The sequence below is a fragment of the Hypanus sabinus genome, chromosome 4 (assembly GCF_030144855.1).
Source record: "Hypanus sabinus isolate sHypSab1 chromosome 4, sHypSab1.hap1, whole genome shotgun sequence".
Taxonomy (NCBI): Eukaryota; Metazoa; Chordata; class Chondrichthyes; order Myliobatiformes; family Dasyatidae; genus Hypanus; species Hypanus sabinus.
This window is the reverse complement of record NC_082709.1, coordinates 183,212,348-183,239,165: the sequence shown is the minus strand read 5'-3', so window position 1 is coordinate 183,239,165 and position 26,818 is coordinate 183,212,348. Positions and strand designations below refer to the sequence as shown.

Below are 26,818 nucleotides of genomic sequence, written 5' to 3'. Positions count from 1 at the left end.
GATAGTCTGGGTAATTATAGACCAGTGAGCCTTACGGCTGTGGTGGGAAAGCTGTTGGAAAAGATTCTTAGAGATAGGATCTATGGACATTTAGAGAATCATGGTCTGATCAGGGACAGTCAGCATGGTTTTGTGAAGGGCAGATCGTGCCTAACAAGCCTGATAGAGTTCTTTGAGGAGGTGACCAGGCATATAGTTGAGGGTAGTGTAGTGGATGTGATCTACATGGATTTTAGAAAGGCATTTGACAAGGTTCCACATGGTAGGCTTATTCAGAAAGTCAGTAGGCATGGGATCCAGGGAAGTTTGGCCAGGTGGATTCAGAATTGGCTTGCCTGCAGAAGGCAGAGGGTCATTGTGGAGGGAGTACATTCGGATTGGAGGGTTGTGGCTAGTGGTGTCCCACAAGCTTCAGTTCTGGGACCCCCTACTTTTCGTGATTTTTATTAACAACGTGGATGCGGGGGTAGAAGGGTTGGTTGGCAAGTTTGCAGACGACACAAAGGTTGGTGGTGTTGTGGATAGTGTAGAGGATTGTCGAAGATTGCAGAGAGACATTGATAGGATACAGGAGTGGGCTGAGAAGTGGCAGCTGGAGTTCAACCCGGAGAAGTGTGAGGTGGTACACTTTGGAAGGACAAACTCCAAGGCAGAGTACAAAGTAAATGGCAGGATACTTGGTAATGTGGAGGAGCAGAGGGATCTTTGGGTACATGTCCACAGATCCCTGAAAGTTGCCTCACAGGTAGATAGGGTAGTTAAGAAAGCATATGGGGTATCACGAGGTAATTATGCAGCTCTATAAAACTCTGGTTAGGCCACACTTGGAGTACTGTGTCCAGTTCTGGTTGCCTCACTATAGGAAAGGGTACAGAGGAGATTTACCAGGGTGCTGCCTGGTTTAGAGAGAATGCATTATGATCAGAGATTAAGGGAGCTAGGGCTTTACTCTTTGGAGAGGAGGAGGATGAGAGGAGACATGATAGAGGTGTACAAGATATTAAGAGGAATAGATAGAGTGGATAGCCAGCGCCTCTTCACCAGGGCACCACTGCTCAGTACAAGAGGACATGGCTTTAAGGAAAGGGGTGAAAAGTTCAAGGGGGATATTAGAGGAAGGTTATTTACTCAGAGAGTGGTTGGTGCGTGGAATGCACTGCCTGAGTCTGTGGTGGAGGCAGATACACTAGTGAAATTTAAGAGACTACCAGACAGGTATATAGATGAATTTAAGGTGTACTGTGCTGTACTATTCTATGTTCTATGTTCTAAATTCCAGTGAGCAGGTCCTAAAGCTGCCAAACGCTCCTTATATCTTAACCCCTTCATTCCTGGAATCATCTTTGAAAACCTCCACTTGACTCTCCAATGCCAACATATCCTTTCTGTGATACGTGGCCCAAAACTATTGACAATACGCCTAGTGCAGCCTGACCAGTGTCTTACAAAGGCTCAGCATTATCTCCTTGCTTTTATATTCGATTCCCCTTGAAATAAATGCCAACATTGCTTTTACCTTCTTTACCACAGACCCAACCTGTAAATTGACCTTCTGGGAGTCTTGCAGGAGGACTCCTAAGTCCCACGACTCCTCCGATGTTTGAATTTTCTCCCAATTTAGATAAAAATCTGCATTATTTTTCCTTTTACAAAAATGCATTATCGTACATTTCCCATAACTGAATTCCATCTGCCACTTTTTTGTCCATTCTTCCAGTTTGTCTAAGTCCTGCTGCAATCACATTGTTTCTTCTGCAGTATCTACCCCTCCACCTATCTTCGTATCATCCGCAAACTTTGCCAGAAAGCCATCAATTCCATTACCTGAATCACTGATGGAATGCAGAGACCTGATGGTTAAAGGAAAGTTATTGTTCCTGAACTTGAACATGTAGAAGGTGCACTGAAAATAAAATTTACATAAGACAAGTAAAGAATGTTTTGAGTGTGGTTTCTGAAAGAACTGATTTGGACTCTGATTTACTGACCCTCCTTAAGAAACGCTGGCTTGAAACCTCTGAACCTGATGTCTATATCCTCTTCCAGGAATTCACTGAAGCAAGCAAGCTGGACACAAAAACACGGAAAAAGGCTAAGTAAGTTGGATTTCCCATCTAGATATCACCCAGTGCCTCGAGCAGCAAGAAACAACAATGCTTCTTCTGTGCGTGGGTCCCTCAGACAATCTGACAATCAAATCGATTGTCACTGACTGCTGAGAAAGTTGTTTTGTAGCAGCAGTACAGTGCAAAGGCATAAAATTACTATGGCTTGGAAATAAAAATAAGTGGTGCAAAATATATTACTTATTTGCTTTATTTATTTTAGAAATACAAAGTAGACACACACAGTCCCTTCTGCCCCAACAAACTGTGTTGCCCAGCAACCCACCTATTCAACCCTAACTTAATCTCAGGACAATTTACCAATTAACCTTCTCAAAGGTATATCTTTGGACTGAGGGAGGAAACCTATACAGCTACAGGGAGAATGTAAAATCTCCTTAGAGATAGTGTTGGAATTGATACCTGAACTCTGATGCCTGAGCTGTAACGGCATTACATTAACCTTTGTGCTACATGGCGCTTGAAACCATAGTAATCATGGGTTCATGGTCCAATCAGAAATCTGAGCGTGGAGGGGACAAAACTTTTTTTGAATCATTGTGTGTGGGTCTTTAGGCTCCTGCAACTCCTCTCCAATGGTAGTAACTAGAAAAGAGCATGTCCATGCAGTCACACACAATACTGGAGGAACTCGGCAGGCCAGGCAGTATCTATGGGAAAGAGCAAACAGTCAATGTTTTGGGCCGAGACTTTTCAACAGGACTGGAGAAAAAGATGAGAAGTTAGAGCAAGAACGTGGGGAGCGAGGAGAAAGAAGTACGCATAGCTGCCCCTAAGCAGAACAAGTGCCATACCTGTCCTTGCACCTCCTCCTTCACTCCTATCCAAGGCCCCAAACAGTTCTTCCAGCTGAGATGATATTTCACCTGTGAGTCTGTTGGGGTCATCTACTGTCTTCGGCGCTCCTGTATATCGGTGAGACCCTACATAGACTCGGAGACCGCTTCTCCGAGCACCTACACTCCATTCGCCAGGAAAAGTAGGATCTCCCTGTGGCCACCCATTTCAATTCTACTTCCAGTTCCCATTCTGACATATCATTCCACGGTCTCTTCTACTGCCACACTCAGGCCGGAGGAGCAACATCCTGTATGCCATCTGGGTAGCCTCCAACTTGATGGCATGAACATATCCAAGGAGGTGAGGTTCCTTAATAACAGATGCTGTCTTCTTGAGGGAGGGACCACCTCCTCGATGCCGGGGAGGATTGTGCCTCCAATGCGGCTGGCTGTCTTTGATCCTCTTCAGATCCTGTGCATACCAGGCTGTGGAGCAACCAGTCAGAAAGCTTTCAGAATTGTAAGTAAGAAGCTTTTTCCTAGGTTGAATAGGTTAGGACTTTGTTCCCTGGAGCATAGAAAATGAGGGGAGATTTTACTGATGTATACAAAACTATGATAGGGTAAACTCAAGTAGGATATTTCCACTACTGTTATGTGAGACTACCACTGGAAGTTGTGGGTGAAGCATAAAAGGTAAAACGTTTAAGGAGAACATGAGGGGAATCGTCTCCTGATGATGCATTTGGGTTGGGTTGTGTCCATGTCCAGGGCGCTTGGTCCACGAAGTCAGTATACGTCCAAACCTTGGGTGTTATCTGTGTGAATTATGAGGGGAAGAGGTTCAGAATTAGGTTTAATTATCATAGAAACATAGAAAATAGGTGCAGGAGTAGGCCATTCGGCCCTTCAAGCCTGCACCGCCATTCAGTATGATCATGGCTGATCATCCAACTCAGAACCCTATACCTGCTTTCTCTCCATACCCCCGATCCCTTTAGCTACAAGGGCCATATCTAACTCCCTCTTAAATATAGACAATGAACCGGCCTCAACTGTTTCCTGTGGCAGAGAATTCCACAGATTCACCGCTCTCTGTGTGAAGAAGCTTTTCCTCATCTCGGTCCTAAAAGGCTGTCCCTTTATCCTTAAACTGTGACCTCTTGTTCTGGACTTCCCCAACATCGGAAACAATCTTCCTGCATCTAGCCTGTCCAATCCCTTTAGAATTTTATATGTTTCAATGAGATCCCCCCTCAATTTTCTAAATTCCACTGAGTATAAGCCCAGTCAATCCAATCTTTCTTCATATGAAAGTCCGGCCATCGCAGGAATCAATCTGGTATCAGCAGAGTATGTTGTGATATTTGTTAGCTTTGTGGTGGCATTACAAAGCAATACATGTTAATAGAGGAAAAAAAACTTGTGAATTACAGTAAATATACATATATAAAATAGTTAAATAGTAAAAAAGGATGTCAAAAAGTAGAGAGGAAGTGTTCTTGTGTTCAATGTCCATTTAGGAATCAGATGGCAGAGGGGAAGAAGCTGTTGCTGACTTGCTGAGTGTGGGCCTTTAGGCTTCTGTAGCTCTTTCCTGATGGTAACAATGAAAAGAGGGCATGCCCTGGATGGTGGGGGTCCTTAATGATGGACACCGACTTTTTGAGGGACAGTTCCTTGGAGATATCTTGGATATCACAGAGGCTGGTGCCCATGATGGAGCTGACTAAGTCTACAACTCGCTGCAGGTTACTTCGATCCTGTGCAGTAGATCCTCCCCATGCCAGACAGTGACGCAGCCAGTTAGAAAGGTACATCTGTAGAAATTTTTGAGTGTTTTAGTTGACATACCAAATCTCCACAAATCCTTATGAAATCTGGCACTATGGCATTTGCATGTTCTCTCTGCAACGATATGAGCTTCCCCCAGTTGCTCCGTTTTCACCCCCATCCCTATGCCTGACTGGAAGATTAATTGGCCACTGTTAATTGCCTGTGGTGTGTAGAATCTAGGGAGAACTGAGGAAAATGCAAGCAGATTAAAGTGTGCTCAGAGTAAATGCGTGATTGATGGTCAGCACAGTTACTACCCCTCAACTATCAGACTCCTGAACCCGCCTGGACAACTTCACCCACCTCATCACTGATCTGATCCCACAACCTACAGACTCACTTTCAAGGACTCTGCAGCCCATGTTCTCTGTATTATCTTTTTTTATTTGCACAGTTTGTCTTCTTTTGCTCATTGGTTGTTTGTCAGAATTTATTATGTACAGCTTTTCACAAATTCTAATGTATATCTTTATTTTCTGTAAAACCCTGCAAGAAAATGAATCTCAGGGTTGTGCATGGTGACATTTATGTACTTTGATAATAAATTTACTTAGACTTTGAGTTTCAGTAACATCCTGATGAATATTTTTCTGCAGCCTTGCAGCTGAATGACATATTAATGCACACACTGGTATAACTTCGCACTCAGTGTAGAAGTGTCCCCAATGTCAGAGTGTTGTATCATTCTTTTTGTTAAATAGTGCATGCTAATTCTCTCTTTTAATTCTCTCTTTTTGCTTAAAAGAATTTCCACACAGAGGCCGGTATCTGAAGGTGGATCTTTTGGTTAGTAGATATCTTTGTAGATTATATTTTTCCCTAACTCTGTCTCAGTGAAAATCCCATCCTCCTGGAATTCAGTAACTCTTGCTCAGCAAGTATTTCGTTAAACCCTGTTGGTATTCTTCAACCCCGCATGCAAAATGGCTTTGCATAACTCAGTAGTGGTGTTTTAGAACACTTTAAAAAAGATTAGAATATTGCATAGTGAAATACAGATGTGGGAAATCTGACATGAAAGGAGAAAATGCGAGAAACAGTCAGGAGTTCACACACACACACACACACACACACACACACACACACACACACACACACACACACACTCACATGCACACACACGCGCACACACACGCACACATGCACGCACACACACACACATACACACATGCACATGCGCACACACGCACATACACGTGCACACACACGTGCGCACACACGCATACACACGCGTGCACACACACATACACACACATGCACACACACACATACACACACGCGCACACACACACACACACTCACATGCACACACACGCGCACACACACGCACACATGCATGCACACACACACACATACACACATGCACATGCGCACACACGCACATACACGTGCACACACACACGTGCGCACACACGCATACACACGCGCGCACACACACATACACACACATGCACACACACACATACACACACGTGCACACATACACACACACACACACATGCACACATGCACACGCACACACACGCGCACACTCACACACGCACACACATACACACATATGCACACTTTCACACACATACACTCACATACATCATGCTCACAAATACATATACGTATATAAAGATGTTTATACACATGAGCACACAGCTATGTGAAAACACATACCCCACATTCACTATACAGACACATACTCAGACATATAATTGTACAAAATACACACTGATGGACACATACAATAGAGACTGATTTACAGCCGAGATGCACACGTACACAGACATCAGTTTCACTTGGTCTATCGGTTCCCACCGTGGCCTCACTGTGCCCTTTGCTCCAACCTGTTACAGACTGGAACGTGGATCACTTCTTCAATGACGTTGCCAGGAATGATGAAGGAAAGCGCCTACTCCAGGTAACAGGGACAGAAGGCAGCCCTCCTGGAGAAGCAAACTGAATTATCACAAGAAATTGGTGTTTAAGTCATGGGCAATTTATTGAAAACTAGTGTGCACCAGGAGAACAGTCAAAGGTGATCCACCTGATCATGAATTTGGTACAGCTTTTACATTCTCGGTGACGAGATTATCCTTGATGATAGAAAGACTAAGTAACAGATTAGGTCCTGATTACAGAATAAAATGTTTATCCACAGGTCCAACAGCAAATCTAATTTTCTATTACAACAATGGGCGCACTCTGTAATTGGTGAAGTTCCTGAAACTTGGGTGTTGTCGGTGCTGCGGTCCACGTCTCTGGTCGATCCCTGTAGCCACATTAGCACAATTCACATCCCTATGTAATAGTTATTAGTCCTCACTATTATTTCCTCTACATCACAGTTAGATAAATGGTTTTCATGGGAGGGGAATTAAAAGGTCACAAGGTAGGAGCTGAGACCACGACCAGATCAGCCTTGATCTTATTGAATGGCTGATCAGGCTCAATAGGCATGATGGGAGACTCCAGTTCCTATTTCTGATGGCCTTGTAATCTTCTTTTATATAGGACGTGGAACTGAACTGTGAGGAAACAGAAATTGGGACCTTGAAACGCCTTCAGATGCTGGTCCGTGGTAGGAAGAGTCACAATGCTGAAGACACAAAGAAGATTGCTTCTCATGGTGAGTAACACTATCACTTCCTTCTGTTCCCTCCAAGGGTGGGATGCTAGGAACTCCTGGTTGAGCAGAATCAGAATCAGGTTTAATATCACAGGAGTGCTCTCAGATTCCGCAAGGTGTCACAGCCGGGGGAGGGGATAGTGGGGATAAGCTCCCACTATCTATTAAATGCTCTCAATGGTGAGCATCTGAAATAGCCTCTGACCACCAAGACCTTCATATATGGCTTATCTACTAAGCCTGGCTGAACTGTTTCTACTGACAGGAGAAGAGGCACCTTAAGATCAGTCATTTTGGGCAGATGGAACTTGTCAGCCATGGTTGGCAGCTCATCCAGGAGAAGAAAACATTGGCTTTCACCTCTTCACTACTTTGTGGCTATACCCACTCGTGGGAAAGGCTTCAGGAGAAAACCCTGAGGACAAATCTGGAACTGGAGTCCCTATGTTGAGTTCAACGCTGACTGGCAACTCCTGCGATGCAGCTGGTGCCAAACTCTATTGGTCTTTGCCGTTCCTTTGCACTCTTCAGCTGCGTGGAGAACGCAGACATGTGCAACAGCTTGCTCTCCATATCGTACCGCCCTGACTTGCGTTGGATAGCTAGGACACATCATCTATGGTCAATCCCAACCAACAGAGGGTCTCATACACTCACTAGCCATTTTATTAGGTACACCTGTACACGTGCTCATTAATGCAAATATCTAATCAGCCAATCATGTGGCAACAACTCAATGTGTAAAGGCATGCAGACATGGTCAAGAGGTTCAATTGTTGTTCAGAACAAATATTGGAATGGGGAGGAAATGTGACTTTGACTGTGAAATGATTGTTGCTGCCAGACAGGGTGGTTTCGGTATCTCAGAAACTGCTGATCTCCTGCACAACAGACTCTAGAGCTTACAGAGAATGGCATGAAAAACAAAAAAAAAATCATCCAGTGAGCAGCAGTTCCGTGGGTGAAAATGCCTTGTTAATGGGAGAGGTCGGAGGAGAATGGCCTGACTGGTTCAAGCTGACATGAATGGCTTAGCAAACCCCTAAAGACCGATGTTACAACCCAGACAGTGTACAATCAGATGACTCTCTACTTCGAGGTAGCAGCCTTAAAGCTAGATAGTCATAGAGAGATACAGCATGAAACAGGCCCTTCAGCCCACTGTATCCATGCTGACTATCCACGACTCATTTACACTAATGCTTCATTAATTCTGCCTTCCCATCAGTTCCACCATTTACCTTCACATTTGGGACATTGTACGGCAGCTGATTAACCCAGCACCCTGCATGTCTTTGGGATGTTGGAGGTAATTGGGTGCCATGGTAGAATAGTGTTTAGAGTGATGCTATTACAGCTCAGAGCGTTCTGGAGTTCAATTCTGGCAACATCCTGTAAGGAGTCTCTGGTATGTCCTGCCCTGGGACGTACCAGCTAGGTTAATTGGTCATTGTAAATTGTCCCATGATTGATTTCAGGTTAATCGTGTTTATTGGGGATTGCTGGGACACTGCGACACAAAGGGCTGGATCACTAAATAAAATAAAAAAAATCCAAGGTAACCCACTAGTCCGTCATGCAAATTTCTCATAAGGACCAAGATCAGGAATGAACCCAGGTCTCTGGTGCTGCGAGACTGCAGCTCAGTTTACTGTACAACTGTGCCAGCCCAAAGTCACCCTTTATCATTTGGTACCAAATTCATTCCAGATACCACGGCCTCCTCAGTACTGGTGGTCAGAGATGAGTTTCCAACCCAAGTTCGCCCATGATTATAGAGCACTAAAGCATAGAAGCAGGGATTTCAGCTCATCTAGTCCAAACTCAACTGTTGTTTTACCGAATCACATCGATCTACTCCTGGCCCAGGTTCCTGCATATCTCTCCCATGTATGTACTTTTCCACACTTCTCATAAATGCTGAAATCACATTCAGATCCACCAGCTCATTCCACACTCACAACACCTTCTGAGTGAAGAAGTTCCCTCTCAGATTCCTCTTAAATATTTCACGTTTCACCCTTAACCCAAAGATCCAAAGTACATTTATTGTCAAAGTATGCATGTGTACATAACCGAGATTTGTCTACACACAGACTGCCAGGAAACAAAGAAAATCATGAAACCCGTTCAAAGTAAACATCAAAACCACAATGCGCAATAAAGAATAAACTACGTAAATGGCAAAAAAACAAGCAATAAACACCAAACCACAAAGTCATCGAAAGAGTCCAGGCTTATTCAGTCCAGCTCAGTTTAGCCAAACCCAGCACTGTGTTTTGTTATCTGCATGCTGCAGAACCTATCTCCCCTGATCAAAACTGACACAAATTAACAACGAAAGAAAGTAGCGACCAGAAACCAGAAACACATCATAATACCCATCTTCCGCTCTCGTCCTCGATGATTTCTATCTTCCTCAACACTTCAATCGGCGAGATTGGTGAGAAATGGAGTCCATCACGGGCTCGCACCCCGTTTCCAGGCTTCTTGCCCTACAGGGTGCACACGTCAATCAAACCCTCTCCAAACTTCCTCAGAGCCAGCAAAGTGCCAGATTGCTCAGTCAGCACAAAAACACACCATCAAACTGTAGATCAACAGTAGCAGAATCATATTTGTAAAAAAAAGTGCAAGAAGTAGCTTTGTGAACTGTCTGTTAGGTGTCGCCCTTGGTTGCATTGTTTGCTGGTGCCATCTTCCCTCCTCCCGTCAACTCTGAGTCTAGTGTCACCCATCGGCTGTGGAAATGGCCTGCTTGCAATTACCCTATCTATACCACTCATAAATTTATATACCCCACATTCTCCAGGGAATAAAGTCCTAACCTATTCAACCTTCCTCTGTAACTCAGGCCTCACCAATGACTTCAATATAACATCCCGACTCCTGGACTCAGTACCTTGATTCATGAAGGCCAATGTGCCAAAAACTCTCTTTATGGCCACATCTACCTGTGGAAAACTTCCAAGCACTTGGCATCATTGGTGTAAAGAGGCAGTGCAGGTTCGTTGTGCTGGAAGGGCCTGTGAACATGCTCTATCTCTAGATAAGTATAATAAGATCTCAAAGGCCTCAAGTAACTCTTCACCCGTGAGTCTGTTCAGGTTATCTACTGTAACTGGCGCTCACGGTGTGGCCCCCTGCTCCTGTATATCGGTGAGACCCGACCTAGATTGGGAGACTGCTATGCTGAGCACCTCTGCTCCATCCAAAAGAAAAAGTGAGATCTCCCAGTGGCCACCCATTTTAATTCCACTTCCCATTCCCATTCTGACATGCCAGTCCGTCGCCTCCTCTGCTGCTGCGGTGAGGCCATACTCAGACTGGAGGAGCAACAGCTCATATTCCATCCGGGTAGCCTCCAACCTGGTGGCATGAACATTGATTTCTTGAACTTCCTGTAATGCCCTTCCTCACCTCCACCATTCTCCATTCCCTCTCTCATTTTATCTCCTCACCTGCCCATCATCTCCCTCTGGTGCTCCTCCCCCTTCCCTTCCTTCCATGGCCTTCTGTCCTCTCCTTTCAGATTCCCACCCCCTCCAGCCCTTTATCTCTTTCACCAATTGACTTCCCAGCTCTTTACCTCCCCCTTTCACCCCCTGGTATAACCTATTTCCGACTAACTTGTATTTCTTCCTCCCCTCCCCCTCCTCCTTACTCAGACTTCTTATCATTTTTCTCCAGTCCTGATGAAGTCCTGAGACATCGACTGTTTACTCTTTTCCACCAATAATGCCCGACCTGCTGAGTTCCTCCAGCACCTTGTGTGTGTAGCTCTGATAATAAAACCTCCCTCTTGTAGGGGATGTATCAGGACCCTCCAGTATGCCATCAGCGGGGAGCATTGGGGTATTTAACCATATATAACGTTATAACAATTACAGCACAGAAACAGGCCATCTCGGCCCTTCTAGTCCATGCCGAATGTTTACTCTCACCTAGTCCCACTGACCTGCACTCAGCCCGTAACCCTCCATTCCTTTCCTGTCCATATACCTATTTCACAGAGGTGGTTCTCACGATGGAGTTGGATTCATATTTGTTGTTTGCCTTGTTCTGAGCTGGGCCTTGCTAGGTGAAACGCTTGCTTTTACCAATCATGGACTTGGGCTTTTTATGCGTCTCAATCATAGATAGGGTGAAAGCACGTAGTCTTTTCACGGAGAGGGAGGACTAAACCTTAGGGCAGAGGTTGAAGGTGAGAGATAAAAGGGGCAGCTTCTCCATGCTAAGGTTGGAGCTTATTTGGAAGGAGCTTCCAGGAGCAGTAGTTAAGTCAGGCACATCAGCAACATACACTCAGTGGTCACATTACTAAGTAACTCCTGTACAATGTTCATGGTCTTCTGCTTCTGCAGCACAAGTTTTGTACGTTCAGAGATGCTCTTCTGCACACCACTGTGGTATCGTGTGGTTATTTGAGTTACTGCCACCTTCCTGAAAGCCTGAACTTGTCTGACCATTCTCCTCTGACCTCCCTCATTCTCCTCTGAACTGCTGCTCACTGATTCTCACCCCATTCTCTGTAAACTCTGGAGCAGAGGTTCCCAACCCCTTTTATGCCATGGACCCCGACATTAACCCAGGGGTCTGTGCATCCCAGGTTCTAGAGACTGTTGTGTGTGAAAATCCCAGGAGACCGTGCCTATTCTGAGATACTCAAACCACTCTGTTTGGCATTGTGATACTTGGACTGAACAACAACTCAACCTCTTGGCCATGCCTGCAAGCTTTTATGCATTGAGCTACTGCCACATGACTGGCTGATTAGATATGTGCGTTAACAAGCAGGTGCACAGGTGTACCTAATAAAGTGTCCATGGAGTCCATGAGGCCCTCCGTTGGTCAGGATTAATGACGGATATTGTGTCCTAGCTGTCATACACAAGCCGATGCAGTGATTGCTACCATCTGATTGGATATTAGATATTTGTATTAACAAGAAGGTGTACATGGAGAGGAGATATTTAGATATCTATGAGTCAAACATGGTTAGATGGGTCTACCTCACTGGGCAACACAACTGGCATGGACCAGATGGTCTGAAGGGCCTGTTTTTATTGCTTATTGACTCTATGACTCCATTCCTCAGGGACCAACTTGGAAATTGTAGACTAAGCCTCTGCTGTTCGGGTTTAAAGCTTTGCTTGTTACATGTACTGTACATCGAAATATTGAGCATACATTTGCATCATTGACAAACACTGTCCAAGGATGTGCTAGGACAAGCTCACAGGTGTGACATGCTATGACAACAAGGTAGTGTAGTAGTTAGTATACGGCACTTCACAGTGACCAGGGTTCAATTCCCCCCCCACTGTCTCTGAGGAGTTTGTACGTTCTCCATGTGACTGTGTGGGTTTCCTCGGTGTGCTCCAGTTTCATCCCACAGTCTAATGTTATACCGGTTGGAAGGTTAATTGGTCATTGTAAACTTTTCCATGATTCGGCTAGTGTTAACTTGGGGGATTGCTGTGCAGTGCAGCTTGATGGATCGGAGGGGCCTATTCCACTCCGTATTTCAGTAAATGAGGCCTCTGTTGGTCAGGCTCAACCTTGGATGTTGTGTCCTAGCTGTCTAGATACGCAAGCCTAGGTAGTACAGTATGGAGAGGAAGCTGCTGCCCATGTATCAAACTCCCCCTTTTCACTGACCTGATGAACAGATCGATACAGTTTGGGACCAACAGCATCTCAGGAGTTGCCAGTCAATGTTGAACTCAACATAAGGCTGCATTAGGGACGCCAGCTCTGGATTTTTCCCTTGGGGTTTACTTCCAAAGCCTTCCCCATGAGGTGGTATAGCCAAATGGCAGCGGAGATCTTAAATCAGAAATTTCCTTCTCCTATATGGTCACCAAATATGTCCCCATCTACCAGAAACAACTGCTTTTAGGCTCCAGTTACCTGCCTTTGTCTTTTCTCCTGTTAGCTTTCGCCAGGCTTAGTCGCTAAGCCAGATGTGAAGGCCAGGAGTTGGACTTGGTTCTTAGAGGCTATTTGAGGTATATACCTTTGGGAGTGTTTAGCAGGTAGTGGGAGCTTATCCCCACTACACTCCACTAGCCCCCCACCAGCCCCAGAGGCTATTTGAGGTGTATACCTTTGGGAGCGTTTAACAGGTAGTGGGAGCTTATCCCCACTACACTCCACTCCCCCCCCCCCACCAGCCCCAGCTATAATAACCTCAAAGAACCATCTCAAAAAATAAATAAATTTATTTATTTTCAATTAAGTCCACAATGCTATGTCTTTGGACTGTGGGAGAAACCAAAGCACCTGAAGGAAACCCACGTGGTCACAAGGAGAAGGTACAAAGTCCTCACAGACAAAACTGGCACTGTGAGGTGTTACCTGGACTGCGATGCAACAGTGCCATACAAGGTCCTTGTTGTTCACTCAAAGGGTGGTGCAGAATTGGAATGAGCTGTGATAGACAGTGGCTGAAGTGGGCTCATTAGCAACATGGACAGAAAAGGCTGGCAGGCCTGTGGGCCAAACACAGGCAAGTGGGACGAGCTTGCTGGGCAACACAGGCAGCACCGCTCAGTTGGAGCGAAGAGCATATTTCCATTGTGGAATGGCCCTATGACTCAATTTCAGAATAGAATAGAATATAAATTGTAGTCTGAGATTGCTGCTTTCTGGAGGTGCTGTTTGGTCTACTCCCTCTTGAGAGACAGCAAAGGGATTCTGCAGATGCTGGAAATCCAGAGCAACACACACAAAATTGCAGGAGGAACTCAGCAGGTCAGGCAGCATCTATGGAAATGAATAAACAGTCGATGTTTTGAGTCGTTGAAGGTTCATGGCCTGCAACATAGACTCTATTCCTTTCCATGACCTGACCTGCTGAGTTCCTCCAGCATTTTGGACTTCAAAGTTGCTTTGTTTTAAGAAGATGACCACCACTGAAATCAGTAGCCCAGCAGCAGGGAAGTGAGGCAAAAGGCTTTTACTTCCAGGACAGGACACTTTCGATAACCTTCCTTCAAGCCATTGAAGGACTTGTAATGTCAGTGTGTACACGGAAACTGTGGTTCTTCACTATGTCCACCAGATTGGAGACAGCACCATCTTCCTCTAGTACAATATGCTGCCCTCAACTTAGCAACAGCACTAACCAATCAGATTCAACTTCTCTTCATGGACTCCAGCCCCAAATGACAATTATTTTTTGTTAAAGACGGCTTTGTGAGACTTATTGAAGGAAGTTATGGTGGGTTGAGTCACAAGCATCTTTACCCTTGGGCGGCACCGTAGCGTGGCAGTTAGTGCCTTGCTTTATAGCGTCACTGACCTGGGTTCAATTCCCGCCGCCGTCTGTAAGGTGTATGTATGTTTCCTCTGGGAGCTCTGGTTTCCTCCACATTCCAATGATGTGTGGAATAGTAGGTTAGTTAGTCGTATGGGTATAATAGGGTGGCCCCAGCTTGTTGGATCGGGAGAGCCTGTGTTATTGTGCTGTATCTCTAAATTTAAAATAAAATCAAATCTTTGAGATAATCACAGCACCACTCTTTTGTTCTTCTCTGTTCAATATGTTGTTGACTACATCAATTGCTAGGGATGAGTGGATGATACCGCTGGGTAAGGCAACACAGGCATTCTCTGAGGACTTCATTTGGCAGTAGTCAGAGGCCCGGTAGAGAATTGTTCTCACCTCTCTGGATATTGAAGACTCAGGCTGACAATAGAGGTTAAAAGAATGCAATGTGGTCTTGTTGAAAGATTAACACTCTTAGGGTCTCTGGAGAGGGTCGTTGTTGATAGGGTGTTCTCTCTCATGTGTGAGTCCAGAACCAGTGGACCTGGTCTCGGATAGCCTCATTTAAAACTGAAATGAGGAAGAATTTTGAGAGAAGGATGAAATCAAGGTTTATGGCGAAAGGGCAGGAAGAGCCATAACCCCACTAATAGTTCTACTTAAAGGCTGTTGTCCCGATGAAGGGTCTCGATGCAAAACATTGACTTATTCATTTCCATAGATGCTGCCTGACCTACTGAGTTCTTCCAGCATTTTGTCTGTTTTGCTCTGCATGTCCAGCATCTACAAAATCTCTTGTTTTACTAAACAGACAAACAACGTGCAAAAGAAGACAAACTGCAAATAAAAATTTACTGAGAACATGAGTGGTAAAGAGTCTTTAAATTGAATCCGCCGGTCATAGGTTCAGTTCAGAGTGAGGTGAGTGAAGTCATCTACACTGGTTCAGGAGCCTGATGGATGGGGGGAAATAACTGTTCCTGAACCTGGTGGGTTGGGTCCTGAGGCTCCTGTGCCCTTTTCCTGATGGCAGCAGTGAGATGAGAACGTGGCATGTAGCCTAACCATTGTCTTATATAATCAGAAGCACACTTAGTACCACTGACTTACGTAATGTGAAATTTAGTTTTTTGCAGCTGCACTGCAGTGCAAAGACTTAAAATTACTATTGATTATAGATTATCTAAAAAGTGCAAAAAAAGGGATAATGCAGTAGTGTTCAAAGGGCACAAAGTATTGCAGAGGATCCCTGCCACTCATCCCAAAATCTCATTGACCCACTGCCATCAGGAGGGAGGTACAGGAGCATCAGGACGAGGACTGACAGAGTGGGATCAGCTTCTTCCCCCAGGCTGTGAGACTAATGAATACCCTGCCACCACTGAGGTCTCATCACTATGACAACAAGCTATTTACTGTTTATCTGTGCTGCGCAGTTCACATGCATTTTTAATTATATTTTATTAATTTATTTGTGGTAATATTTTGTTTTATGTGCTGTGTGATATATGTTGTGCGGAGCACTGTGGTCTGGAGCGGGTGTTGCTTTGAATTTCCAGCATCTGCAGACTTTCTCGTGTCTCTGGTAACCAGTTCAGGCCCTGGACTTCACATTTAGCTTTACTATTAAGCTCGGTGGAGCCATTTCTACTGACAGGAGAAGGGGCAAAGGCGGGTTACTGGCATCTTAAAACCAGTCGCTTCAGGCAGATGGGGCTCATCAGCCGTGGTTGACAGCTCATCTCGAAGAGGGAAAACTCTGATCACAAACCTCCGCTGCCTTGCGGCTGTACCCACTCATGAAGAAGGCTTTGGGAGTAAACCCAGAGGAAAACTCCAGAGCTGGAGCTCCTGAGTTCAACACTGACTTGCAACTCCTGTGATGCCTCTGGTGTCGAACGGTACCAGTCTCTATCATTCATTGGATTCATCGCCTTTGCGGAGAGGAGGGAGCTTGCTGTATTGACAACAGCTTGCTCCTTATACCATACTGCCCTGGCTTGTGTGCTTCATAGATGCAATTTCCATGGTCAATCCCCTCTAAGAGAGGACCTCCTCAAAGGTGACTCTAAGAAGTCACAGCTTTAGAGTGAGACTAAGGTGAGGTCCCATCCTCCATCTCAGGTGGAATTAAAAAAAGCTTGATGGGTTTACTGTGGAAGAGTGAGGCAGCGTTCTTCTGTGTACTGCGATAGTACTTATCCTTCAGTCCACTTCACAACAACACATTATTGTTAAGGCTGTTTTAAAGGTGGCACGGTAGCATAGTGGTTACTGTAAACGGTACTACAGGTTCAATTCCGGCACTGTCACTGGGAGTACGTGTGTCCTCCCCATCACTGCTGGGGGCTCCGGTTTCTTTCCACGTTCAAAGATGTCAGGGTAAGCAGTTTAATTGGTCACTGGGGTGTAATTGGGCAGTGTGGACTTGTTGTGGCAGAAGGGCCTGTTACCACGTTGTACCTCGCAAAAACATAAGTAGTGTCTTGACCATCATAGAAGCTGAAAGCTTGATGTGCAAATTTCACTTTTGACGTTTCTCATATTACAAAAGTAACTAACACTTTAAAAGTATCTCGTTTGCACTTTAGGGAATTTTGAAAGGTAGATAAACAGTATGATAGAAATCCAAGTTGTGTTTTTCATTCCTTGCCCATCTCTACCCTCCCTGCATGCTTTATGCTTGGTTATCTTTTTTATAGCTCAAACGTTAACCCTCTTCTGCTTTTTCTTAGACCATAAAACAGGGGAGCAGAATCAGGCCAATTGACCCATTGAGTCTGCTCCACCATTCCATCATGGCTGATTTATTATCCCTCTCAACCCCACTCTCCCGAATTCTCCCCAGAACATTTGACGGCCTTACTGACTAAGAACACTAAACACCATTTCAAATTCTTTCATGGTTCCATTTTTGAAGAATGTGAAGTTATTAACGGATCTGCTTCAGTCATCTTCTCCAACTTATAACAGTGAATTGCAAAAGAGAAATTCTCATCTCCTCATTGGGTCTTGATGCGTCTTCACTACGGTTACGGGTCGATGATGCTACATAGAAGTTGTCGCTGTTTTCCCACTCGACAAATGTCCACGCGCCTCCCAGTGCAGTAAACAATGGTCTTCCCAGAATGACCCTTATCTGTGCAAAAACATTTGACAGGTTCCTTTTATCAGAACGACGTGCCAGTTCATTAATTTGAAAGCAAAGCAAGTTCTTCCTACTCTTGTGAGGAGGAGGTGGTTCTCTGCACGAGCCTGGTGGTGGGGAGGAGGGTGAAATAACTGAGCTAAGCCCATTGAAGTAACTACTCATCCTATGAGGGTGTAATAACACTTGCTCCAATTAGAGGCCGTCTTCATGTGACCATAAGACATAGGAGAAGAATTAGGCTTTTCAGCCCATTGAGCCTGCTCCAATATTCCAATACCATGCAACCATAAGACGTTAGAGCAGTATTAGGCCAATCAGCCCGATTAAGTCTGCTCTGCCATTCAATCATGGCTGGTCCCAGATCCCACTCAACCCCATATACTCGCCTTCTCGCCATATCCTTTGATGCCCTGATCAATCAGGAAACAATCAACTTCCACCTTAAATATACACAAGGACTTGGCCTCCAATGCAGGTTGTGGCAGATCATTCCACAGATTCATTACTTGCTGGCTAAAAGAATTCCTGCTTACCTCTGATCTAAAAGGTCGCTCCTCAATTTTGAGGCTGTGCCCTCTAGTTCTGGATACATCCTCTCCATCTTCACCCTAACTAGTCCTTTCAACATTCGGTAGGTTTCAATGAGATCCCACTGCATTCTCCTAAATTCTAGTGAGTACAGACCCAAAGCTGCCAAATGTTCCTCATATGTTAACCCTTTATTCCCAGAATCATCTCCTTGAACCTCTTCTGAACTCTCTCTCATCAAGATACATCCTTTCTGAGATAAAGAGCCCAAGACTGTTGACAGTGCTCCAAGTGTGGCCTGACTAGTATCTTATAAAGGCTCACCATTATCTCCTTGCTTTTATATTTTATGCCCCTTTAAATAAATAGCAACATTGCATTTGCCTTCTTTGCCACAGACTCAGCTTCTGGGGGTCTTGCACGAGGACTCCTAAGTCTCTCTGAACCTTTGGTGTTTGAATTTTCTCCCATTTAGATAACAGTGTTTTTCTTTTGGAAGGAAAAACCAAGGTAGAACATACAAGGTAAATGGTAGGGCACTGAGGAGTGCAGTAGAACAGAGGGATCTAGGAATACAGATAGAAAATTCCCTAAAAGTGGCGTCACAGTTAGGTAGAGTAGTAAAGGCAGCTTTTGGTGCTTTGGTCTTTATAAATCGAAGTATTGAGTACAAGTGTTGGAATGTTATGGTGAGGTTGTATAAGGCATTGGTGAGGCTGAATTTGGAGTATTGTGTGCAGTTTTGGTCACCAAATTACAGGAAGGATATTAATAAGGTTGAAAGAGTGCAGAGAAGGTTTACAAGGATGTTGCCGGGACTTGAGAAACTGAGTTACAGAGAAAGGTTGAATAGGTTAGGACTTTATTCCCTGGAGCGTAGAAGAATGAGGGGAGATGTGATAGAGATATATAAAATTATGATGGGTATAGATAGAATGAATGCAAGCAGGCTTTTCCTACTGAGGTTAGGGAAGAAAAAAAACCAGAGGTCATGGGTTAAGGGTGAAGGGGGAAAAGTTTGAAGGGAACATTGTGGGGGGGGGGCTTCTTCACACAGAGAGTGGTGGGAGTGTGGAATGAGCTACCAGATGAAGTGGTGAATGCAGGCTCACTTTTAACATTTAAGAAAAACTTGGACAGATTTATGGATGAAAGGGGTATGGAGGGATATGGTCCAGGTGTAGGTCAGTGGGACTAGACAGAAGAATGGTTTATCACAGCCAAGAAGGGAGAAAAGGCCTGCTTCTGTGCTGTAATGTTCTATGGTTCTATTGTTCCTTTTACTAAAATGCATTATTATATACTTTCCAACACTATTGCATGTGCCATTTTTTTGTCCATTCTTCCAGTTTGTCTAAGTCCTGCAGCAATCGCATTGCTTCCTCAGCACTACCTACCCCTCCACCTATCATCCACAAACTTTGCCGCAAAGCCACCAATTCCATAATCTAAATCACTTACAAACAATGTGAAAAGTAGAGGTCCCAATACCGGCCCCTGAGGAACATCGCTCTTCACCGGCAGCCAACCAGAAAAGGCGACTTTTATTCTCACTTGCTGCCTCCTGCCTGTCAGTCATTCCTCTATCCATGCCAGTATCTTTCCTGTAACGCCATAGGATTTTATCTTGTTAAGCAGCCTCATGTGTGGCACCTTATCAAACACCTTCTGAAATTCCAAGTAAATGACATCCACTGCCTCTCCTTTGCCCACCCTGCTTGTTACTTCCTCGAAGAACTCAAACAGATTTGTCAGGCAAGATTTCCCTTCACAGAAACCATACTGACTTTGACTTCTTTTATCATTAGCCTCTAATATCCTGAAACCTCACCCTTAATAATTGACTCCAACACTTTCTCAACCACTGAGATTAGGCTAACTGGCCTAAAATTTCCTTTCTTTTGCTTTTGTCCCTGATTTATTATCCCTCTCAGCCTTATTCTCCTGCCTACACTTCATGACTGTGTGAGCCATAACCACACCAAAAGAAGTTTAAAAATTACAAATATAATGTTCCCTGTAACTGTAACACTATTCTGCATTCTGTTATTGCCTTTCTTGTGATGCAAATGAAAGAGACTGTACAGAAGGCAGGCAAAACTAAGTTTTCACTAACCTCAGTCCATGAGACAAAGATAAACACACTTACACATTTATTGATGAGAATGGAACCAAAATTGAACTGAATATCCAAAGCTACTTATAAAATAGATATTGTTGAATTGTCTCCTTTTTTGGTCATTTTTGCCTAGATTAATTTGACTCTGGTTCCTTAGGGTTACCATGGCTGATGGGGTGGGGGGGGGGGGGTTGGTGGTGCCAGTGTTAGTGTGGATAAGCTCCCACTGCCTATTTAGTGTTTCCAATGTTGTGTGGCCCAAGTAGCCTCTGACAGCCAAAGCAACACACACAAAATGCTGGAGGAACTCAGCAGATCTGGCAGCATCTGTGGAAAAAAGTAGAGTTGACATTTCAGGTTGAGACACTTCATCAGGATACAGACGGAAGGGGCAAGGTGCCACAATAAAAGAGCTCCAATATATGAACGGGTCTCACCGATGTACGGGAGGCCACTTTGGGAGCACTGGACACAATTTGTATTTTTTTTAAAAAACACACTGAGTGTTTGATGTTTTTCTTTTAATGTGTTCCATGGTGTTTCTTTGTTTCGTGGCTGCCTGTGGGAGGGCATACTTTGATAATAAATGTGCTTTGAACCTTTCCACCCTAATTATGTGTGCTTATAGTCATAGAGTATAGAATACTGCAGTGCAGAAACAGGCCTTTTGGCCCATCTAGTCCATGCTGAAATTTTAGTCCACCTAGTTCTATTCACCCGCACCTGGACATGCCATGCCCAGCCCATTCATTTCCCTCGCCAAATTTCTCTTAAATGTTGAAATCAAACCTGCATGTACCATGTGCTGGCAGCTCATTCCACACTCCCACCACCCTCTGAGTGAACAAGTTTCCCATCATGCTCCTCTTAAATATTTTACCTCTCACCCTTAACTCATGACCTCTAGCTCCTGTGTCATCTAACCTCAGTGGAAAAAGTCTGCTTGCATTTACCCTATCTATACCTCTCAGAATTTTGTATACCTCTATCAAATCTTTCCTCATTCTCCTACGCTCCAGGGAATAAAATCCTAACCTATTCAGCCATTCCCTAAAACTCTGTTCCTCAAATTCTGGCATCATCCTTGTAAATCTTCTCTGTACGCCTTCAATCTTAGTGATGTCTTTCCTGTAGGTAGGTGACCAGAACAGCACACGATATTCCAAATTAGGCCTCACCAATGTCTTATACAACTTCAACAAAACATCCCAAATCCTGTACTCAATATTTTGATTTATGAAGGCCAATATACCAAAAGTTTTGTTTTAACTCTACTTGTGCTTTATGTGTCTAGCTGTCAGTCAGGATTTGGAAGATCGCACACCTGTTGGGAGCCTACAACAGCCGCAATCAAAGTTTCAACCGAAGAACATCGGTTCGGAGAATCGGTGCAACCAAAATGAGCTGGACCCTGGTTGGGACTTCTCATATCCTTGGCCCAGTAGGGCCCACACCCTTGGGTGGTACCAAATGCCAGACGCCCTCTCCCCATGGGATCTAAAGCAACATACTTGTTGGAAAAAGCTGCAGGATTCGGTGGGCCCACGATGGAGTGCCACTCTGCCAAGGGAGTGGCTCTGGCCTCCTCTCTGCTGTCCGCATGCCTGTCATTGCCAAGCGTTTCCCAGCTCCTTCACAGACACCGATCTGTCAGACCCACTGGTAGGTAGATCTCCTCATGTCATCTAACGTGCTTTTCCATGGACTGAACAATTTGATGCTGAGACTCACACACCACATGGGAGCAGGGGACGGAGATGTTACTTTATACTCAATGCTTCAATGTAAATTTATTATCAAAGTATATATATATATATATATATATATATGTCAGCATATATATCCTGAGATTTATTTTCTTGTGGGCATACTCCGTAAATCCATAATAGAATAATAACCATAACAGAATCCATGAAAGACTGCACCAACTTGGCCGTTCAACCAGAGTGCAAAAGACAACAAACTGTGTAAGTAGAAAGCGAAAAGAAAGAATAATTGTAAGTAAGTCGGAAGATGTGCAGCTTGGGTGGTTGATAGTTGGTTTTAGTCGCAAATGTGTCATCACTGTGAGGAGACATTGTCAGTGTGCTATCGATTGTGGTGCATCCTCTGAGTTCATGGCCTTTAAATACTTTTCAGTCAGCTGACTGGACATAATTTTAAAACTCAATTGTGATGTGGGGATCCTATTTATGAGCTGATGCAGGCAAACGTCTTGACCATGACGTATGAAGTTCACCACACAGTCAATCAGCTACGAGGTTTCCTCACCACATCACAACTGGGTTTGAGGATCGTCTATCCTACAAAGAAAAGCTTGCAAAAAGAAAAAGTCTTTTACTAACCACCAAATATCTGAAGTGTGGCAGTCGTTGAATTAGTTATAAAATTGCTATTGGTTTATTACTGTCACAAAAAGAGGACTTAGCTTTAACTGTTCAATGGACATGGAAACATCAAAGCATACACTGAAAGGTTTTGGTCTGTCTGAGGATGTGCTGGGCACAGCCCATGAATGTTACCAGCATAGCATGCCCACATTTCTCTTAAAATGTACAAAGATGTACATCTTTGTGACGTGGGAGGAAACCAGAGCATCCAGAGGAAACCCATGCAGCCACGTGGAGAACGTACACATTCTTTACAGATAGCGGCCGGATAGCTCCTGATCAATGATCACTAGCTCCATCAATCAATGCACTAGCTCCTATGTTACTATGCTAACTGTACAGAAATGCAGTGAAAAGCTTTTGCTCGTGTGTCAACCAGACAGCTCATTTCATTCATCAGTACATCGAGCTAGTGAACAGGAAGACAGTGCAGAGGAAAGTGCAGTGCGTGTCGACAAATACAGTGCATGAGCCACGATAAAGTAGACTGAGAAATCAAGAGCCTAGTGCAAAGAAAATTTACAGGAATGTTGTTGGAATTTGACGATCTGAGTTATAGGGAACGGCTGAATAGGCTAATACATTATCCCCTGGAGATCTTATAGAGGTATATAAAATCATGAGGGTATACATAGGGAAAATGCAGGCAGCCTCTTTCACTGAGGTTGACTGAGACTGGAACTAGACCTTCAGTAAAAGACTGTACGCAACAGGGGGGACAAACAACCAATGTGCAATAGACACCAAAACTGTTCAAATACAAAAAAAACCGATAAATATCAAGAACATGAGATGAAAAATCCTTGAAAGTGTGTCCATAGATTCTCACTCAACCTCAGTGAAAAGGTGGCATGTACCACAGAGGCAAAATTCATGAGGGTGAGGAATGCAGGACCAAAGGTACTGTATTTAAATGTGTGTAGCATTTGTCCACCATAAGGTACTGTATTTAAATGTGTGTAGCATTTGGAATAAGGTGGACAAACTTGTGGCGCAATTTGAGATTGGGTGATATGACGTTGTGGGTATCATTGAATCGTGGCTGAAAGAAAGCCATAGTTGGGTGTTTAACATCAAAGGATACACTCTGTATTGAAAGGACAGGCAGGAAGGCACTGGCAGTGGTGTGGCTCTGTTGGTAAGAGATGCAATTACATCTTTAGAAAGAGGTGACATGGGTCAGAGAATGTTGAATCTTTGTGGTGGAGTTAAGAAAGTGTAAGGGTAAAAAGACCATTATGAGAATCATATATATGCCTCTAAATAGTAGCCAAGATGTGGGGTTGAGTTTGCAAAGGGAGCTGGAAAGGGCATGTAATTAGGGTAAATCACAATTGTAATGAAGGGCTTCAATATGCAGGGAGATTGGGAAAAACAGGTTGGTGTCAGATCGCAAGTGAGGAACTTTGTTGAGTGCCTACAAGAAGGCTTTTTAGAGCAGCTTGTGCTTGAGCCTACTTGGGGAAAGGCTGTCTTCGATTGGGTGTTGTATGATAACCCAGATTTTATTAGTCAGCTTAATGTAAAGGAATGCTTAGGAGGCAGAGATCATAATACGACTGAATTCATGCTGCAATTTGAGAGGGAGAAGCATATCACATGTATCAGTATCGCAGTGCAACAAAGGGAATTACAGAGGCATGAGAGAGGGTCCTGGAGGATGGTACAGGCGGTGATAACGGCAGAGCAGAGGTGGCTGAAGTTTCTGGGAATAGTTCACAAGACACAGAATAGGTATGTCCCACAGAAGAAGAAGTTCTCTAATGGCAGGGTGAGGCAACCGTGGCTGATAGGGGAAGTTAAGAACTGCATAAAAGCATTATAAGGTAGCGAAAGTGAGTGGAAAGTCAGATGATTGGGAAACTTTTAAAATCTAACAAAAGACAACTAAAAGAGCTATACGAAGGGAAAAGATGAAATATGAGGGGCAAACTAGCCAATAACGTAAAGCAGGATACTAAAAGATTTTTCAATTATATAAAGAATAAAGGGGAGGTGAGATCGATATTGGACCACTGGAAAATGATACTGGTGGGATAATAATGGGGGACAAAAAAATGACAGATGTACTTTGCTTCAGTCTTGACTGTGGAAGACATTAGCTGTATGTCAGAGGTCTGTGAGTGTCAGCGGGCAGGAGTGAGTGCCATTGCTGTTACATAGAAAAAAATACTAGGCAAACTAAGGTGGATAAGTTACCTGGGCCAGATGGACTACATCCTGGAGTCCTGAAAGAGGTTGCTGAAGAGATAATGGATACATTGGTCATGATCTTTCAAGAGTTGCTTGATTCTGGGATGGTCCCAGTGGACTAGAAAATTGCAAATGTCACTCCACTCTTTAAGAAGGGAGGAAGACAAAAGAGATGAAATTATAGGCTATAGGGGAAATTTTCCTGACAAATCTGTTAGAGGTCTTTGAGGACGTCACAACCAGGGCGGACAACAGAGAGGCAGTGGACATCATTTACTTGGATTTTCAGAAGGCATTTGATAAGGTGCCACACATGAGGCTACTTAAGAAGATAAAATCCTCTGGTGTTACAGCAAAGCTACTGGTATGGATAAAGGAATGGTTGACAGGCAGGAGGCAGCAAGTAGGAATAAAGGGGGCCTTTTCTGGTTGGCTGCCAGTGATTAGTGGTGTTCTTCAGGGGTCAGTATTGGGACCGCTGCTTTTCACAATGTTTGTCATTGATTTAGATAATGGAATTGATGGCTTTGTGGCAAAGTTTGCGGATGATGCAAAGTTAAGTGGAGGGGTAGGTAGTGCTGAGGAAGCAATGCAATTGCAGCAGGACTTAGATATTTTGGAGGAATGGGCAAAAAGTGGCAGGTGGAATATAGTGTTGGGAAATGTATGCAAATGCATTTTGGTAAAAGGAACAATCATGCAGACTATTATCTAAATGGAGAGAAAGTTCAAACATTAGAGGTACAAAGGGATTTAGGAGTTCTCGTGCATGACTCCCGAAAGGTTAAGACCGTAAGACCATAAGACAAAGGAGCAGGAGTCAGCCATTCGGCCCATCGAGTCTGCTCCGCCATTTCATCATGAGCTGATCCAATCTCCCCTTTAGTCCCATTCCCCCGACTTCTCACCATAAACTTTGATGCCCTGACTACTCAGATACCTATCAATCTCTGCCTTAAATACACCCAATGACCCAGCCTCCACTGCTGCCCATGGCAACAAATTCCACAGATTCACCACCCTCTGGCTAAACTTATAGGGCAAGGAGATTATGCTAAAGCTGTATGAGACACCAGTTAGGCTTCACTTTGGAGAATTACCAATAGTTTTGGGTCTAATATCTCACAAAGCATGTACTGTCATTGGAGAAAGTCCAGTGGAGTTTCATGAGGATGAGGTTAACATATGAGAAGCATTTGGCAGCTTTGGGCCTGTACTCACTGGAATTTAGAAGAATGCATGGGGATCTCATTGAAACCTACTGAATGTTAAAAGGACTCAATAAGGTGGATGTTTCCTTTGATGGGGTGCTCAGAACTAGAGAGTACAGCCTCAAAATTGAGGGGTGACCTTTTCGAGTAGGAGAATTTTTTTTAGCTTAAAAGTGGCGAACCTGTGGAATTCTTTGCCACAGGCTGCAGTGGAGGCCAAATCTATGGGTACATTCAAAGCAGATGTTGATTGAATCCCGATTGGTTGGGGCATCAAGGGATATAGTGAGAAAGCAGGTGTATGGAGTTGAATGGGATCCAGGATCAGCCATGATGGACTCAATGGGCTGTTACTTTGTCCTGTGGGAGCAGTTCAGTGATGGGCCGAGTGAAGTTACGGGTGAAAGATGAATACATAAGTGGAACATCTTCACTCAGAGGGTGATGTGAGTGTGGAATGAACTACCAGAGGAAGTGGTGGATGTGAGTGAAATATTTAAGAAAAGCTTGGATAAGCATGTGGAGGGGAGGGGTTTGGAAGGGTATGGGCCTAGGCAGAAAAGCAGGCTGGCACAGACTAGATGGACCAAAGGGC

The 26,818-nt window shown here is 44.2% G+C and overlaps 1 protein-coding gene across 1 annotated transcript in view; it reads left to right on the top strand.

The window, feature by feature from the left end:
* The first annotated feature begins 7,317 nt into the window (after positions 1 to 7,317).
* Positions 7,318 to 26,818, top strand: part of LOC132393555 (SAM domain-containing protein SAMSN-1-like) — a 133,907-nt gene continuing 114,406 nt past the window's right edge. Inside the window, exons 1-2 of the mRNA XM_059968962.1 lie at positions 7,318 to 7,358; positions 21,724 to 22,091. Coding sequence (XP_059824945.1) covers positions 21,900 to 22,091 — 192 coding nt within the window. The 5' untranslated portion in view covers positions 7,318 to 7,358; positions 21,724 to 21,899. The remainder of the gene's footprint in view (positions 7,359 to 21,723; positions 22,092 to 26,818) is intronic.